General features: G+C 46.3%; 1 protein-coding gene across 1 annotated transcript in view; it reads left to right on the plus strand.

The window, feature by feature from the left end:
• Positions 1 to 2,067: 2,067 nt before the first annotated feature.
• The window catches only part of rab10 (RAB10, member RAS oncogene family), a 40,364-nt gene continuing 26,877 nt past the window's right edge, over positions 2,068 to 15,554 (plus strand). Inside the window, exon 1 of the mRNA XM_056294284.1 lies at positions 2,068 to 2,777. Within this exon, the coding sequence (XP_056150259.1) occupies positions 2,651 to 2,777 (127 nt within the window). The 5' untranslated portion in view covers positions 2,068 to 2,650. The remainder of the gene's footprint in view (positions 2,778 to 15,554) is intronic.

Genomic DNA, 15,554 nt, shown 5'->3' on the forward strand with positions numbered 1-15,554 from the left:
GGGCAGATGTATACGTAGGCAAAGAAAGGGCAGACCAAACGCACTGTGAGATTCAGACCAGGGTGTTGGGACGGGCCCAAACAAGCAGGCGCCAGAGCATACTGAACATTGTCTTTTAAAAGCAACATCAAACTTGTACAGCTCATCATTCACCATGAGTTTATTATAGTTTATAGTTTACTATAGCCCTCAATGTCCCTTTGCAAGTCGTGTTCCCCCATGTTAACTTTGTACGATAAGGGATCGCTTTTTCAGATTTCGGCAGGTAGGCCTACTACCTGCAAAGGACTGAAGACGAATTTGCCTACATTTGGAATTCAGAAGTGACTTGACCCAGGACGACACAGGCTTATTCGGGGCGTAAAAGGCATTATCTGGTGTGGCGTGACATCCTCTCTCCAGATGTTGGAAGTGTATGAACCACCCGGTCCTTATGGTTCGGAGGTTCGTGGACCTTTGGCTTGTGTGTGTGTGTGTGACATTTCTGATCTTGTGCACCTCCGTCTTTCTTCCCCCTGCAACTGAAAGCTCGACAGGCAGGTTTAGCTGTCAAGTCTGCAGGAAAGCCCAAATGAGGATAAGTAGTACTGCAGTCCTTCTAGCTGAATCGAGTCATCCAGAGGATCATCACCTCGGAAACTTTTACAACTTTGCTAGCTCGCACTTGTTGGTGATTCACACAGTCATAACTCCCATGCTGCACCAGCACTGCACACTGCAATAAAGCCTAGACATGTACCATGTATTGCTTCTTGACTTGAATTAAATTGTATTATTATTTATATTATTATTTATTAGTATTATTTTATTTATATTGTATTATATTGTATTATATTTATATATTTTATTATTTATATTTAGATAGTTGTTCCTTATCCGATGCGAGGGTCTAAGGACAGGATGTTGTGTTGCTGTAAAGCCCCTTGAGGCAGGTTTGTAATTTGTGATATTGGGCCATAGTTGACCTGACTGTATGTACTGGGCTTATAACGGTTTGTTAGCAGCTTAGCCTGGCGTTATGACAGTGTTTGGAGTATCGTGGAACTGGCTGTATGTCGTGGAACCAATCAACCAAACGTGGATTCCTCTGACTGGTGCACACCATCAAACGGGGCACTTCTGACAAAGCTAATCAAAACCAATATTTTATACGGATCTACACATTTTTACAGTTACTTTGTCTCCCAAGATTTTTACACGACACTAAAATCGACCGGGTGACCCTGACGGACTGATTGGCGCCCCCTGCTGTAGAGGAAGCTATTACAGCGAGCGAGACTTCTATCTCCAAAAGAGTATTTAGTATCACAATGTTACCGCAATGTGTCAGCTATGTACACGTAGATCATGCGTTGTGTGTTGGCTTGCGTTCTGTTTAGGCCAGTGACATCTTGTTTCTTCTGCTACCCTGCCCTCTGTCAAGTCTGTGCTTGGCAGAAGAAACCAGGGGCATTCTCAGCATTCCAGAAGGAGTGTCTAGAGTCGAGCCGTTCCGAGAGACGGAAAAACAAAGGGGGGGAGGCGGAGAGAGGGGGGAGAGGGGGGGGAGACAGAGAGGGGGGGGGGAGAGATGGTCACTTTAACTTTAAGTCAGCGCACAGGCGAACACGCAAGACATCCCGTCCAGCCCGCTGACGCGTTTAAGAGAAGCAGGGCCTGTTCTGGACTCAGAGGGGAGGTTTTGTTGGGACTGTAGAGAGGATGTGGGAAACGCCCGTGGTTATGACATCACTCCGCCTGACTCACAGCTGGGATAGACAGCCACGTCAAGTCCCCGACCCGCTACCTTGGCGGTCCGGGCCGGGCCGGGCCGGGCCGGAAGCCGGGGGCCATGTTGGATCCCAGAGTCTATAATGTGACAAAGGGGCGCCGTGAGAACACGAGCCCCCACGTCCGGAGCGGGTACGCAGTAACCGTTGCCCTTCCATACGTCTTCTGGTTTAATACATGCCTTTCCCCTCTCGAGACTGGCGAACCCGACCAATTGGATCGGGGCGTTTTTTGGAAAAGCGGACGCATCAGCCAATGGGGAGGGCGCGCCCTGACAGCGGGGGCGGGGAGGAAGGCGTGGGTTCGAGAGCAGGGTGTCGCCGCGGTGGCTCCCATTCGAAGGCGACGGCGGTCGTCTGTTTTGGCTCGCGAGTCCTAAAGGAGGCGAATTGCTGCTAAACGGCGGTTTTATTTGACGACGCGTTCGCCCCGCGACTGATTCCGATCGCTCCGAGCCGGCGCCGCAGCAGGGGCGTGGGAATGACGGCTGGTGCGCCAGGCATTTGAATTAGCTCGCCGTTAGTCGGAAGACACAGCGAGTCGGGTCGGGTCGGGGAGACAGGAGCCATTTTGTCCCGACCGTGCGGGAGAGCGAGTGGAAGAAGCGAGGCATCGCCCGGGACGGGAGACGACTGCGGCTCAGTGTTCTGCTGCTGTAGGGGGCAGCGACCGGGATCCGGCTAACAGCCTTATTCGGCGGACACGCGCGGTTCTGGGCGGTACTGACCCGGCCAGCTAATCAGCACGTCCCAGTTGCACGGCCAGCAGAACGCGGAGCGGCTTGAGAGCGGTTGGCTAAAGGAGCTGGCTCGAGGTCTGTCGCGAGCGCGCTAGAGTAAACGTTTTGTCCCGGTCTCGTGAGCGCGTCCCTGCTGTCCCGATGGCGAAGAAGACGTACGACCTGCTGTTCAAGCTGCTGCTGATCGGGGACTCGGGCGTGGGAAAGACCTGCGTGCTGTTCCGCTTCTCCGACGATGCCTTCAACACAACCTTCATCTCCACCATTGGTAAGCTCGGGGAGGGGGGGGCAGGGGGGCACGGTGTCCACGCCTCGTTAGACCCGAGGGAGCGGTCGGTTTCGCCTGCCCGTCCCCGGGGGTTTGGGGACTTGACGGCCGGGTTCTGCCCGTCAGCTAAACGGGCCAGGACGTTGGTCCAGTCGGTGAGGTGGTCGGTGTAGAGCAGGTAGCGGGCGAGAGCGTCTCCAGGCCTGCTAACGTTAGCTAAATAACTAGCTTAATGTGCCGAGGTTCTGTTGGGACTGCTGGTACTGTTCAGTGGCTAGCTGTGACGGGTTTGGCGAGACTGCAGCGTTGATTTGCTCTGCCGTGACCGCTGAGCCGGGCAGCAGCGAGCAGAGCTGATGCCGGGCCGGGCCACCGCTAGCTAGCTAGCTGGCAGGGAGAGCGTGTAGCGGCCCTGCCGCTGGCAAGGGCTAGCGCGGTTAGCTAGCATTGCTAACTTGAAGCGGTTGGCCGAACCGAATGCGGGGCTCCAACGTTTTAGACCAGCGCGCTTCGGCCTTTTGGGTGTGTTTAACGCGTCCTGGGCAGAAATACCGGGCTTTCACTCACACGCGATGCGCAGCGACTTTCAAACTCTTAAGTCAACTCGCAAACTTGTGAAAAGAATATCATAAACAATTCATCGCGGTGGCGTCATCGGCCGTTGCATGTGCGCATGCGCGGTAACGTCCCCCCCCCCATCAAGAGCCGAGTGTCAGCCTATGCCAGGTCTTCTGCAGTGAAATTCAATACACTTTTTTAGCCCAGTTCGGTTAAGACGAATCGGATCTAATCCAAACCCAGTGCCGCGCGTTGCCCTGTAGAGCATATGTATGTTCGTGGCTTGACGCAAATCGTAAAATGAACACGTGAGCACATACTACATAAAACACTGACAGCGCGTCAGTAATGGGGCGAGGACAGGCCGACATCATTGGTAATAGCGTTGGTATTAACATGTAGCATGTAGGCTGTGCTAGCATGTAGGCTGTGCTAGCATGTAGGCTCCAGTACACTTGGCTGACCCATGTGAAGGAGCCACTCCCGCAAGTCTGTCACACTTTTGTGTCTTTTAGGTGTGTCAGAAGCTGTCTGCCATTGCTGTCGGCTTGGTGAGGACCTTTTGTGTGCTCGTGTTTCTCTAACACAGATCTAAGTGTTGTATTGAGAGACAGACCTGTGTGTTTAAGTAAAAACAACAGTAGAAGCAGAATGACTACTTAGTCTGCATATAAAGGCAAAATAGACAATCAAATGGCTCGTGCTCCAGACAAACGGGCTCTGTAGCGGTCACATACTAAGTGATTTATGTTCCTGGTCTTTGCATTTCCTGCCTAGGAAGGAGCAAGCCAGGGATTTCAAATCATGTTAAACTGGAGGCTGTAACAATCATTTGAAATATTAGATTTATTCTTTTCTCTTACCTTTCTATAGAATTTGAATACTATGACTTTCATGATTGGGATTGACTATTAGGTTGCCAAAGCCCTGCTTTTTTCCCCCTAAAAGTTTTGTGTTGCTTAAGTGTTTCTCTTGTTAACTTGGCATGAGCCAACCTGAGGGTTTTTCCACCACTCAGTAACTTTCATGCAAGCAGCAGTCATGTTCAGTATATGTTGTTAAACACAAATTTCAGCATTTAAGTATCCAGATAAACGGGCTTAAATAAGCAAACATAATATATACCAATGTTAATTCAACTCCTTTGCCGTAACAGGGTTTCACATAAATAAATGCTTTGGTCCCACTGAAGCCTCCCAGCAATTACTTAACCGGTGTGGAAATAGGTGCCGGCCAGGGAAGTGAAACACGATTAGTTCTACATTTTGATAAAGCTACGGGTTTTCCAATCAACCTTCTGTTGTGTAAGGACTGGCATTTTCACCTCTGTTTTCAGTATTAATGTAGTGGACTGTACTGGATGTTAGTGCTTTAGCACACCTTGAATGTATAGTTGATGCCGCAAGAAAGCCTAGCAGTCACTCAAATATTGGGCACATAGGGGAACTCCCCATCAAATATTTGCCAAAATAAAGCAAAGCCTTTAGTAAGATTCCAATTAGTGATGGGTGATAAGGAAACTATTGTTATATTGTCTGCACTTTTTGAAAATTATAGTGAATTTTACATGATACACTTGTCACATTTTGCTTATATATGCAAAAAATACCCACATTGAAAATTAAAATGATTGTCACTGGAACTGTTTGGTAATGAAAGTATGATATCAAAGGTACTAATAATAATACTAATAATACTACATCAAATAAATCTGATCTCATTTTGTGAGAAAATTTAGGCAATGGATTCTCATTATAGTCAGTTTTGACAACAGAATGTGTATCACGATATGCCAATATCCCAATTTCATCCCAATTACTAAGGAGAACAACAGAGATTAAACGAGCAAAATGAGTTTTGTATATGTGGATGCAGCTTCTGTGAAATAGGACTATGTAAACCTTCCTTTGACACAGAACTCATATCTTCGGAGATGGAGAAGCACAGCTGCTTCTCAAAATACCCCCACCCGAAATCCCCCACTCATGATTGACTTACTCAACCTTTCAATTCTCACTCTCTCTCTCTCTCTCTCTCTCTCTCTCTCTCTCTCTCTCTCTCTCTCTCTCTCTCTCTCTCTCTCTCTCTCTCTTTCTCCCCCCCCCCATACTCTTTATGTCAGAGATAATACACTTATCAGCCAAAACATTAAAACCACTGACAGGTAAGTGAATAGCATCTTGTTACAATGGCACCTGTCAAGGGGTGGATACATTAGGCATCAAGTGAACAGTCAGGTGTTTAAGTTGATGTGTTGGACGCAGGAAAAATGGCCATGCGTAAGGATCTGAGCGACTTTGACAAGGGCCAAATTGTGATGACTGGATGACTGGGTCAGAGCGAAACTGCATGTCTTCCGGGGTGTTCCCGGTATGCAGTGGTCAGTACCTACCAAAAGTGTTCCAATGAAGGACAACTGGTGAACTGGCAAAAGGTCATGGGCACCCAAGACTCATTATTGCACCGTGGGGAATGAAGATTAGCCTGTCTGGTGCGATCCCATAGAAGAGCTACTGTAGCTGAGTTTGCTGAAAAAGTTAATGCTGCCTATGATAGACAAGTGTCAGAACACAGTGCATCACACCTTGCTGCTTATGCGGCTGCATAGCCGCAGACTTGTCAGATTGCCCATGATGACCCCTGTCCACCACCAAACGTGCCTACAATGGGTACACGATCATCAGAACTAGACCTTGGAGCAGTGGAAGAAGGTGGCCTGGTCTGATGAATCATGTTTTCTTTTAGATCATGTGGGCAGCCGGGTGCATGTGTGTTGTTTACCCGGGGGAAGAGATGGCACCAGGATGAACTATGGGAAGAAGGCCTGCGGGTGGAGGCAGTGTGATGCCTTGGACAATATTCTGGCTGGTGGGAAACCTTGGGTCCTAGTATTCATGTGGCTATTACTTTGACACATGCTACCTACCTAAACATTGTTGCAGATCAGGTACAACCCTTCATGGCAATGATATTCCCTGATGGCAGTGGCCTCTTTCAGCAGAACAGTGCACCCTGCTACACTGCAAAAAATGTTCAGGAATGGTTTGAGGAGCAAGACAAAAAATTCAAGATGTTACCCTGTCCTCCAAATTCCCCCTATGTCAGTCTGAACGAGCATTTGTGGGATGTGCTGGAAAAACAAGTCCACTCCATGGAGGCCCCACCTCTTAACTTACAGGACTTAAAGGATCTGCTGCTAGCATCTTGGTGCCAAATACCAGAGGACACCTTCAGAGGTCTTGTGGAGTCCATGCCTCGATGGGTCAGAGCTGTTTTGGTAGCATGGGGGGGGGGTGGACATGCATGGTGTTGTATACAGAAATCCATTTCCATTACAAATAAGCTGAATTTACCAACAAAAAAAACAAACAAAAAAAACTTGGCCATGCTAGAAGAATTTATAGTTAAAGAAAATGGTTATCATTAAGCAATATTGTTGATATTAACAGTCACTCAAAACAAATCTAAACTTCCAGTAATGTGAAAGGATTGCTATTACTGCCAGTCGCACTGAGAATCAACACATTGGTCTACAGTTTCCTTGACTTTATTGTCGTTTGGTTGTGCCAGTTTGACAAATGACACCTCCATCTCTGGTTAAGTTCCCCCTTCTCCCACCATAAAATCGTGGGTAAGTGACTCACTACTCACAGGTTGAGAATGTGGTCTACGGTGAAGTTTGCATAGAGAAAGGGAGGCAAGTGTGATAACAAAAATACACCGACCAGCCAAAACATTAAAACAACCTGCCTAATATTGTGTAGCTCTACCTTGTGCCACCAAAACAGCTCTGATCCGTCGAGGCGTGGGCTCACCAAGACCTCTGAAGGTGTCCTCTGGTATCTGGCACCAACACTTGAGCAACAGATCCTTTTAAGTCCTGTAAGTTGCGAGGTGGGTCCTCCATGGATCGGACATGTTTTTCCAGCACATCCCACAGATAGTCGATCGAATTGAAATCTCAATTTGGAGGCCAAGGCAACAACTTGAACGCTTTGTCATGTCCCTCTAGCCATTCCTAAACAGTTTTTGCAGTGTGGTAGGTTGCATTATCCTGCTGAAAGAGGCCACTGCCATCAGGGAGTACCACTGTCATGAAGGGTTGTACCTGGTCTGCAACAATGTTTAGGTAGGTGGCACGTGTCAAAGTGAGATCCACATGAATGCCAGGACCCAAGGTTTCCCAGCAGAACATTGCCGAGAGCATCACACTGCCTCCACCGGCTTGTCGTCTTCCCACAGTTCATCCTCGTGCCATCTCTTCCCCAGTTAAAAGATGTACACAAACCCAGTCGTCCACATGAAGTAAAAGAAAACATGATTCATCAGAGCAGGCCACCTTTTTCCATTGCCCCATGGTCCAGTTCTGGCACTCACGTGCCCATTGTAAGTGCTTTTAGCAGTGGACAGGGGTCATCATGGCCACTCTGACAAGTCTGTGGCTACGCATCCCCATATGCAGCAAGATGCAATGCACTGTGTTCTGACACCTGGCTTATCATAACCAGCATTAACTTATGCAGCAGTTTGAGCTACGGTAGCTTTTCTTTGGGATCGCACCAGATGGGCTAGCCTTCGCTCTCCACATGCATCAGTGAGCCTTCGGCGTCCATGACCTTTTTGCCGGTTTACTGGTTGTCCTTACAGGGAACACTTGGTAGGTACCGACCACTGCATACCGGGAACACCCCTCAAAACCTGCTGTTTTGGAGATGCCGTGAGCCAGTCATCTAGCCATCACAATTTGGCCCTTGTCAAAGTCACTCAGATCCTTACACTTGCCCATTTTCCCTGCTTTACAACTCAGGATGCTGATTTTGAATTTTTTTTCCTGACCGATAACCGATGCTCATTAACCAATCATTAACTGTTAACTGACAAGAGTAAAATGTACTATTTGCAATGGACGAGTGTCTGTGAAAAAAAAAAAACAATACAGCATTTTTTTTCATATGAAGGGGTTTATTTTTACTTGTGCAAATAGCAGCATAAACAACAGAACATGAGAACATCGTCATATCATCACACACCTGCAGCGCCGCTGTGAATGAAATAAAACAGACTGAATAAGGTAGACCAACAGGCCTACATGAAAAATCAATAAATTTTAAGTAAATTCCAATAGTATCCAGACTTTCTAAAGAACAAAAACAGATTAACAAAATGAAAACACACTGAATCCTCCGGCGCTGTGTAAATGGACTGTGTAATCGGCATAATAGCCTAGATCTCCTGTGTAGAAAAGCATTTTATAACTTTGAATAAAGAGCTAGTAGTCATACTTTCTAATGTTTATGGCTAATTAATTATCAGAAACAGCCAACAGATGAACGAAACGAAAACTTGTCGTTGCGTTTTTCAGATCTCAAAATAAAATAATCAGGCCAGGCCTACCTCAGTCCTCAGCATAGTGGACAGCTTTTCTACTGGTGTTTATTCAGAAATAGCAACATGTGAAGGAGTTCAAGTATCTCTTGTTCACTAGTGAGGGTAGCATGGAGCGGGAGATTGACAGGCGGATTGGTGCAGCATCAGCAATAATTTGGATGTTTTACTGGACCGTTGGGGTGAAGAAGGAGCTGAGCCAGAAGGCAAAGCTCTCAATTTACCAGTCAATCTTCGTTCCAACCCTCACCTATGTCATGAGCTTTGGTAGTGACTGGGTGAGATCGCGGATACAAGTGGCTGAAATGAGTTTCCTCCGTAGGGTGTTTGGGCTCAGCCTTAGGGTGAGGAGCTCGGACATCCGGAGGGAGCTCGGAGTAGAGCCGCTGCTTCTTCGCGTTGAAAGGAGCCAGTTGGGGTGGTTTGGGCATCTGATTAGGATGCCTCCTGGGTGCCTTCCTTTGGAGGTTTTCCAACTGGGAGGAGATCCCGGGGTAGACCCAGGACTCGCTAGAGGGACTACATGTCCAATCTGGCCTGGGAACGCCTTGGGATCCCCCAGGAGGAGCTGGAGGGCGTTGCTGGGGAGAGGGTCGTCTGAAGTGCCCTACTTAGTTTGCTGCCACCGCGACCCCACCCCGGAGAAGCGGCTGATGATGAGATGAGATGAGCACCATGTCAACATGCTGTGGGGCTATTCTGGAGTGGAGTCTGTTGATTGTGAGACCCGCGGCGGAGAATACCCACTCAGATGGTACAGATGTCCCAGGAATGCAGAGATGGGGCCTTGCTAGGGTGGCCAGCCTCAGGAAGTGTGTCTTATAAGCTTTCCACCAGTCAAGAGGATTTGTACCCAATGAGGAGGGACTGTCTCTCATATAGGTGTCCACCTCTGTCTCAGGATCATTAGCTTGTTGAGATGTGCTGCAGTCATCTCCACGGAGCAACATCATGGCGTTGCTTTTGCAGTGTTGTATGACTCCATCCTGGGCAGCAGGCACCGCTGTCTCGTGATCTGCCCCCATAGCGCCAGCTGCCTCATCATCTCCCCCCATAGTGCCAGCGCCAGGCTCATCTACATCATCTTCAGTGGCCACTTCCACAGTAGCACAGTTTTCCACAAGTTTTGCTTTTGCGGCGTCTTTCTCCCCTGGTACAAAAAAGGAAGATGTTTATGGCCAGGGTCCAGGACAGAGGCGATCATTGCTGGTTTGGCCACCAACTCATCCGTGTCAACCTGTGGTGAACAATATAGCCTAATTAATTTCCCTCTTAATTCACAACAGACTATTATGTCAATGATAATGATAGTAATAAGCTAGTAGTAACAATACACACTAGGGATAGTAATATGCTTGGGCTAATAATAGTAATAATAATACTACTAATAATAATATTTGAATAGTTCCTAGGCTATTTTAAAAATACACAGGCTTAAATGAGCCCTATAGGTAAATTAAATGGCTAACCTTCATGCGGTCACGCAAGGACTGCCGAACCTTCACCTTGAACTCTGTCACTCTTCATCCGTCATCCTCAGCTCTCATCAGGTGTGTGTTTTAGGAGGTTGAAGGTGATGGGGTAAATTTTGGAAATTAACACCTCCTTTTCTGTGGACATGACGGTGGTTGCACATTTTAAAGTCGCCAACACAGGCGCAATCTCCTCCATTATCTGCCAGTATTCGTCCAGGATCTCGAGGCTTCTGGCTTCTTGCAGCTTTGTTACAGTTTGGTCGGACAGAACAGCTGTGACTGCCCACCGTTGTTCAAAAAGTCTTGTGAACATGTTGCACACCAAATTCCATCTAGTTTTGCATGACTGGATGAGCTGGTGTTTTGGAAGTTTCATTTGTTCTTGTTTGACCTCCAGTGTCTTGCATGCAGGGGTGCTGTGGTCGAAGTGCCTGACAAGCCGGCTGGCTGCAACGATAACCCGATGCACATACACATTAAATCCATCATTTACCACCAGCTGCAGTGTGTGCACAAAACAGGCAACTGAGTCCCAGTTCACCTGTCTGGGAGCGTTGGCAGCAACAATGTTCCGTGCATTGTTGTGGACACATGCAAACACTTTCCCTGTAAGTCCCCAAGTCTCCGCTGCATCAGTTAGTTTAGCTGTGAGGTTGTTAGCCATGTGTCTGCCTGGCATACTCCGTGTTAATAGGATGGCTGATTTAACCTTCCAGTCCTCATCGATGTGGTGGCATGTAACTCACGTAGCTCTCCATTGTGAGCGCTGTCCAGCAGTCAGTCGTAAGAGCCACAAACTTAGTGCTAGCAAGTTGTGTTTTAAGCTCTTGTTGTTTCTCTCCAAAATGGCCTTCAGTTCGACGGGTAATAGTCAGTCTTGATGGTATTTGGTATTTAGGCTCTATAGCCCAGTAGCTCTTGAAAACCCTTGCCACACACCACGCTGATGGGCAAAATGTCTTTCTCCACCATTGAACAGATTCTCTGAGTTATCTCCTCAGACCGCCGCGCATCACATCTCCCTGCCAACATGGAGGCCAATTTGTTGTCCTCCATCACCTTATGCTTGTGGATGTTTGCTTCGTAAGTGGTTTTGCATTGTGCTTGTAGTACTGCTATATTTCAGTACTGCATCACACGTTTTCCAAATAACCTCATCGTTCTTTTGGTCAAAATGGTCCCACACTGTACCTTTTTTTTTTTTTTTTTTTTGTGCTGGCTGCGTTTTGCTCGGGCACAGCAAAATATGATCGTAGGCACATGTGGTTGGTTGCATGTGTCGACACACCTACATGAATTGATTGATATGTATAGCCTATTTTTCTTTTATTAATCAGCAGACTTTTCTTAATTTTTTAAAATAATTTAACCATTTAACTGATAGTATTAATCGTTCAAAATTCTTATTATCGGTTAAACGGTTGATTATGAACATTCCAACTTACAACACATCAACTTCAAGAACTGACTGTTCGCTTGATGCCTAATATATCCCACCCCTTGACAGGTGCCAGATGTTATTCACTTACCTGTCAGTGGTTTTGATGTTTTGGCTGATCGGTGTGTGTATGACATTGACAAGTTTTTAGGTTAACATCTTAGGAAACAGCTGTATAATTACACATCTAGAAGAAATAGAGCAACGTTAGTGTAACTTTTTTTTTGGATCCCCCCCTCCCCCCTTTTTGTTTCTCCCCAATTATATCCGGCCAATTACCCCACTCTTCCAAGCTTTCCCAATCGCTGCTCCGCCCCCTCTGCTGATGCGGGGAGGGCTGCAGACTACCACATGCCTCCTCCCATACATGTGGAGTCACCAGCCGCTTCTTTTCACCTGACAGTGAGGAGTTTCGCCAGGAGGATGTAGCATGTGGGAGGATCATGCTATTCCCCCCAGTTCCCCCTCCCCCCGATCAGGTACCCCAACCGACCAGAGGAGTCGCTAGTGCAGCGACCAGGACACATACCTACATCCGGTTTCCCACCCGCAGACACGGCCAATTGTGTCTGTAGGGACGCCCAAGCTGCAGGTAGCGGGGATTTGAACCAACAATCCCCATGATGGTAGGCAAGGGAACAGACCACTACGCTCCCTGGACGCCGACATTAGCATAACTTTGAGTCCTCTGTGAGCATTGTCCAGCTGAAAAAATGGATAGCTAGCTCGTTGTTTCACACTTTGGCCACTATAGAGACAGAAGGGTAGCTGTGGGGAGTGTCTTTGCTGGGAATGTGTTTAGGAATCTGTAACACTGCTGTCTATCATCTAGTAGTCAGAAATGGCTTAATGCAGCTTTAAAAAAAATGCAGGTTTGCTTGTGTTCTTTTGGAGCGTGTCTGATCTGTTCAGCATTTGGCTGTTTTGGCATAGGCTCATTATATTCCTGAGTAGGGGTGTAAGAAAATATCGATACACTCGAATATCGCAATATTATATTTTGTGGTACTGTATCGATTCTCAAAACCACTCTATCAGTTTTTAATTGTTTACATGTAAAGGTTCGTGACAAACATGTTGTGTTGTGTGTAACCCCACGACCGCTAAATAAGTGTTGTAATCTATCTTCAGCCATTTGACTCTTCCGCTCCAATGCAACAGCGTGAACTCAGATAGGAAGTAGCATAAGCACAAAGAACACAGGCCTATGAAATTGCAATAAACCACCTTTTTTACAGTATCGAGATATATTGTGATATATTGAATTGTAACCCCTGTATCGTGATATGTATCGTATCGCCAGAGTCTCTCCAATACGCAACCCTATTCCTGAGCCATGTTCAGTTTTTGCCATGATTGGGCAAATGTGTTGTTGCCTGGTTCACAAAGCTTCTGTACTGTTTAGAAAACAACTCCACCAAGTAAAATAGTGTGAACAGTGATTTCTTTTTGTCTAAAAATGTCCCACTCCATCACTTCACTGATGACACAGACTTGGACCATCACTTCATGGATACCAGAAAAATTATTTAATTTCAAAAGACAATCGGCTTGAAAGATATACAGTTAAGGTCAAAATTATTAGCCCCCTTTATGAAATCAAACAAAACCCTTAACTTTTCCATGGAAATGGCCATAACCAAAACTGTTTATCGTTTAATTGCTTCCAAAATAACAAAGACAAAATCTCCACTAAGCTTAATTAAGATATTTTACTGATGCACTGAATTGAAACAGGAAAAAACAAATATGACAAGGCCAAAATTAGTAGTCCTCTGACAATTAATAGTCAATAGTGTAACCTTTCTGACTCACAACTGACAAACAACCTCTTATGGTAGTTGGCACATGTCTCTTGAGGGATCTTAGCCCATTTTTCCACGGCAAATTGTTCCAGCTCATCCAAATTGCCTGGTTTTCCACCATGGACATTAATTAACCTTGAGCTCCTGCCACAGATTCTCAATAGGATTGAGATCTGGGCTCTGAGAGGGCAACTCCAGGACCTTGATTTTATTGTCCTTCAAAAAGTTTTGGACCAACTTGGATGTATGCTTCGGGTCATTGTCTTGCTGGGAGACCCAGCAGTGACCTAAAGCTAGACTGGCAGCAGATTTCTTTCCATTATCCTTCAAAATGTCAACATAATCGTCTTTCTTCATGATCCCATGCACCCGAACAAGGTTCCCTGTGCCTGAAGCAGCAAAACAGCCGCACAACATTATGCTCCCACCACCATGTTTAACTGCGGCAACTGTGTTTTTAGGGTTGAAGGCCTCTCCCTCCCTTCGCCAAACAAAAGCAACATCCATGTGCCCAAACAGCTCAAGTTTAGTCTCATCAGACCATAGGAAAGACTTCCAAAACTCATGCCCCTGTTTCAAATGTTCACGGGCAAACTTCCGTCTGGCTTTGATGTGCCACTGTGTGAACAATGGAGTTTTTCTTGGACGATGACCTCGAAGCCCACCACGATGAAGAGCCCTCACAACAACCTCACATCTGCCAACCTCTACGCATTCCGCATTCTGCATAGTCACTCCACATTTTGAGACCAAAATACACGACTATGAGTTGATGGTCCAAAATACACAAAAGAGCTGCCTTTTAAATGATTGGCTGCTCTGATGGCCGAGCGGAATCAACCGCCGTTCTTGCAATCCACTCGTCATGTGGCTGGGAGGTTCGTATCCCAGACTTGCCATAACCGGTCACAGCCAGAGCGTCCACGGGGTAAGGCATTCATTAGGCCACCCATTCCTGAGGGATAGTGGGTGTAGATCAATGTAGTGTTCGGGGACTCATCATTTTCCAGCGACCCATCTGGCCCATCCGGGCACCTGCAGACAAGCAACCGAAAGCATTCTCTCTTATTTCTCCTTCGTGGCCTGAAGGTAATGCAATCCATGCGAGGCTTCAGTGTGTAAAATAGCGAGAGCAGCCGACACGAGTTTGAAGGAAGCCGGTGTAACGACTATCTCCTTCCTGTGGAAACGTGAGCCAGGGGAGTTATTTGACAAGAGTTCTGGCCATATGCCATTGGGTTAATCGGGTGGGATAAGGGGAAAAACTAGAAATAAATTCATTTTAAAAAATGCTTGAGTGATTTTAGGCCACCACAAAATTTTTTAGTTTATTTTAGGCTTCAAACTGATTTTTTTTTTTAACCCGATGCAAGCCTACTAACATAGTGAACAGTCATGAATCCCAATGACTGGTGGTTTTGTTTTTTGATTTCAGTATTCAATGTTTTTTCACAATGTACTGTGTAATGTATTTTTTTTTCAGTGTGTACTTTAAGAATGCACGCAAACACAAAAAACATTTTTGTATGCGTGGGCACGCAAAAAGGACTCATTTTTATTCTTTAGGGTTGGTAGGTATGCAGTCTTTCTTGAAACATCAAGTCCAGAAGAGGCCAGTTCAGCAACAATCATTTTGGCAGAGATCCGGGGATTGTTGTTGACATCTCTTGACTATTTTCCTCTCCAAAGTTTTTGAAATCTTGCACTTTTGACCAGGCCCAGGTTTGTTTCTAACAGAATTTGTCTCCTTGTGCTTTGCAATGATGCAATGCATAGCTGTTCTAGACTGAAATGCTTGGAAATGGCAGTATAGCCTTCTCCCTTAAGATGAGCATCCACTATCTTCTTTCTGAGTTCCAGACTGGTTTCTTTACTTTTTGGCATGATGAAATTACTTCTTACCAAGAATTTAGGAGTACTCCCTCTCAATCAAGTGTTCAAGTGCCACTAGCCCTGTTCATTGGAGTCCCTTAAGTAAAGCTCAATGCTGATTGATTGCTCAGGTGTGGTTTGAAAGCTAATTGATTGCTCAGGTGTGGTTTGAAAGCAAAAAATCACATGGGGGGGGTCTATTTGACCACCTCAATTTTCACTACATTTGGTACAAAGCGAACCT

Source organism: Lampris incognitus, chromosome 15, assembly GCF_029633865.1.
Source record: "Lampris incognitus isolate fLamInc1 chromosome 15, fLamInc1.hap2, whole genome shotgun sequence".
Taxonomy (NCBI): Eukaryota; Metazoa; Chordata; class Actinopteri; order Lampriformes; family Lampridae; genus Lampris; species Lampris incognitus.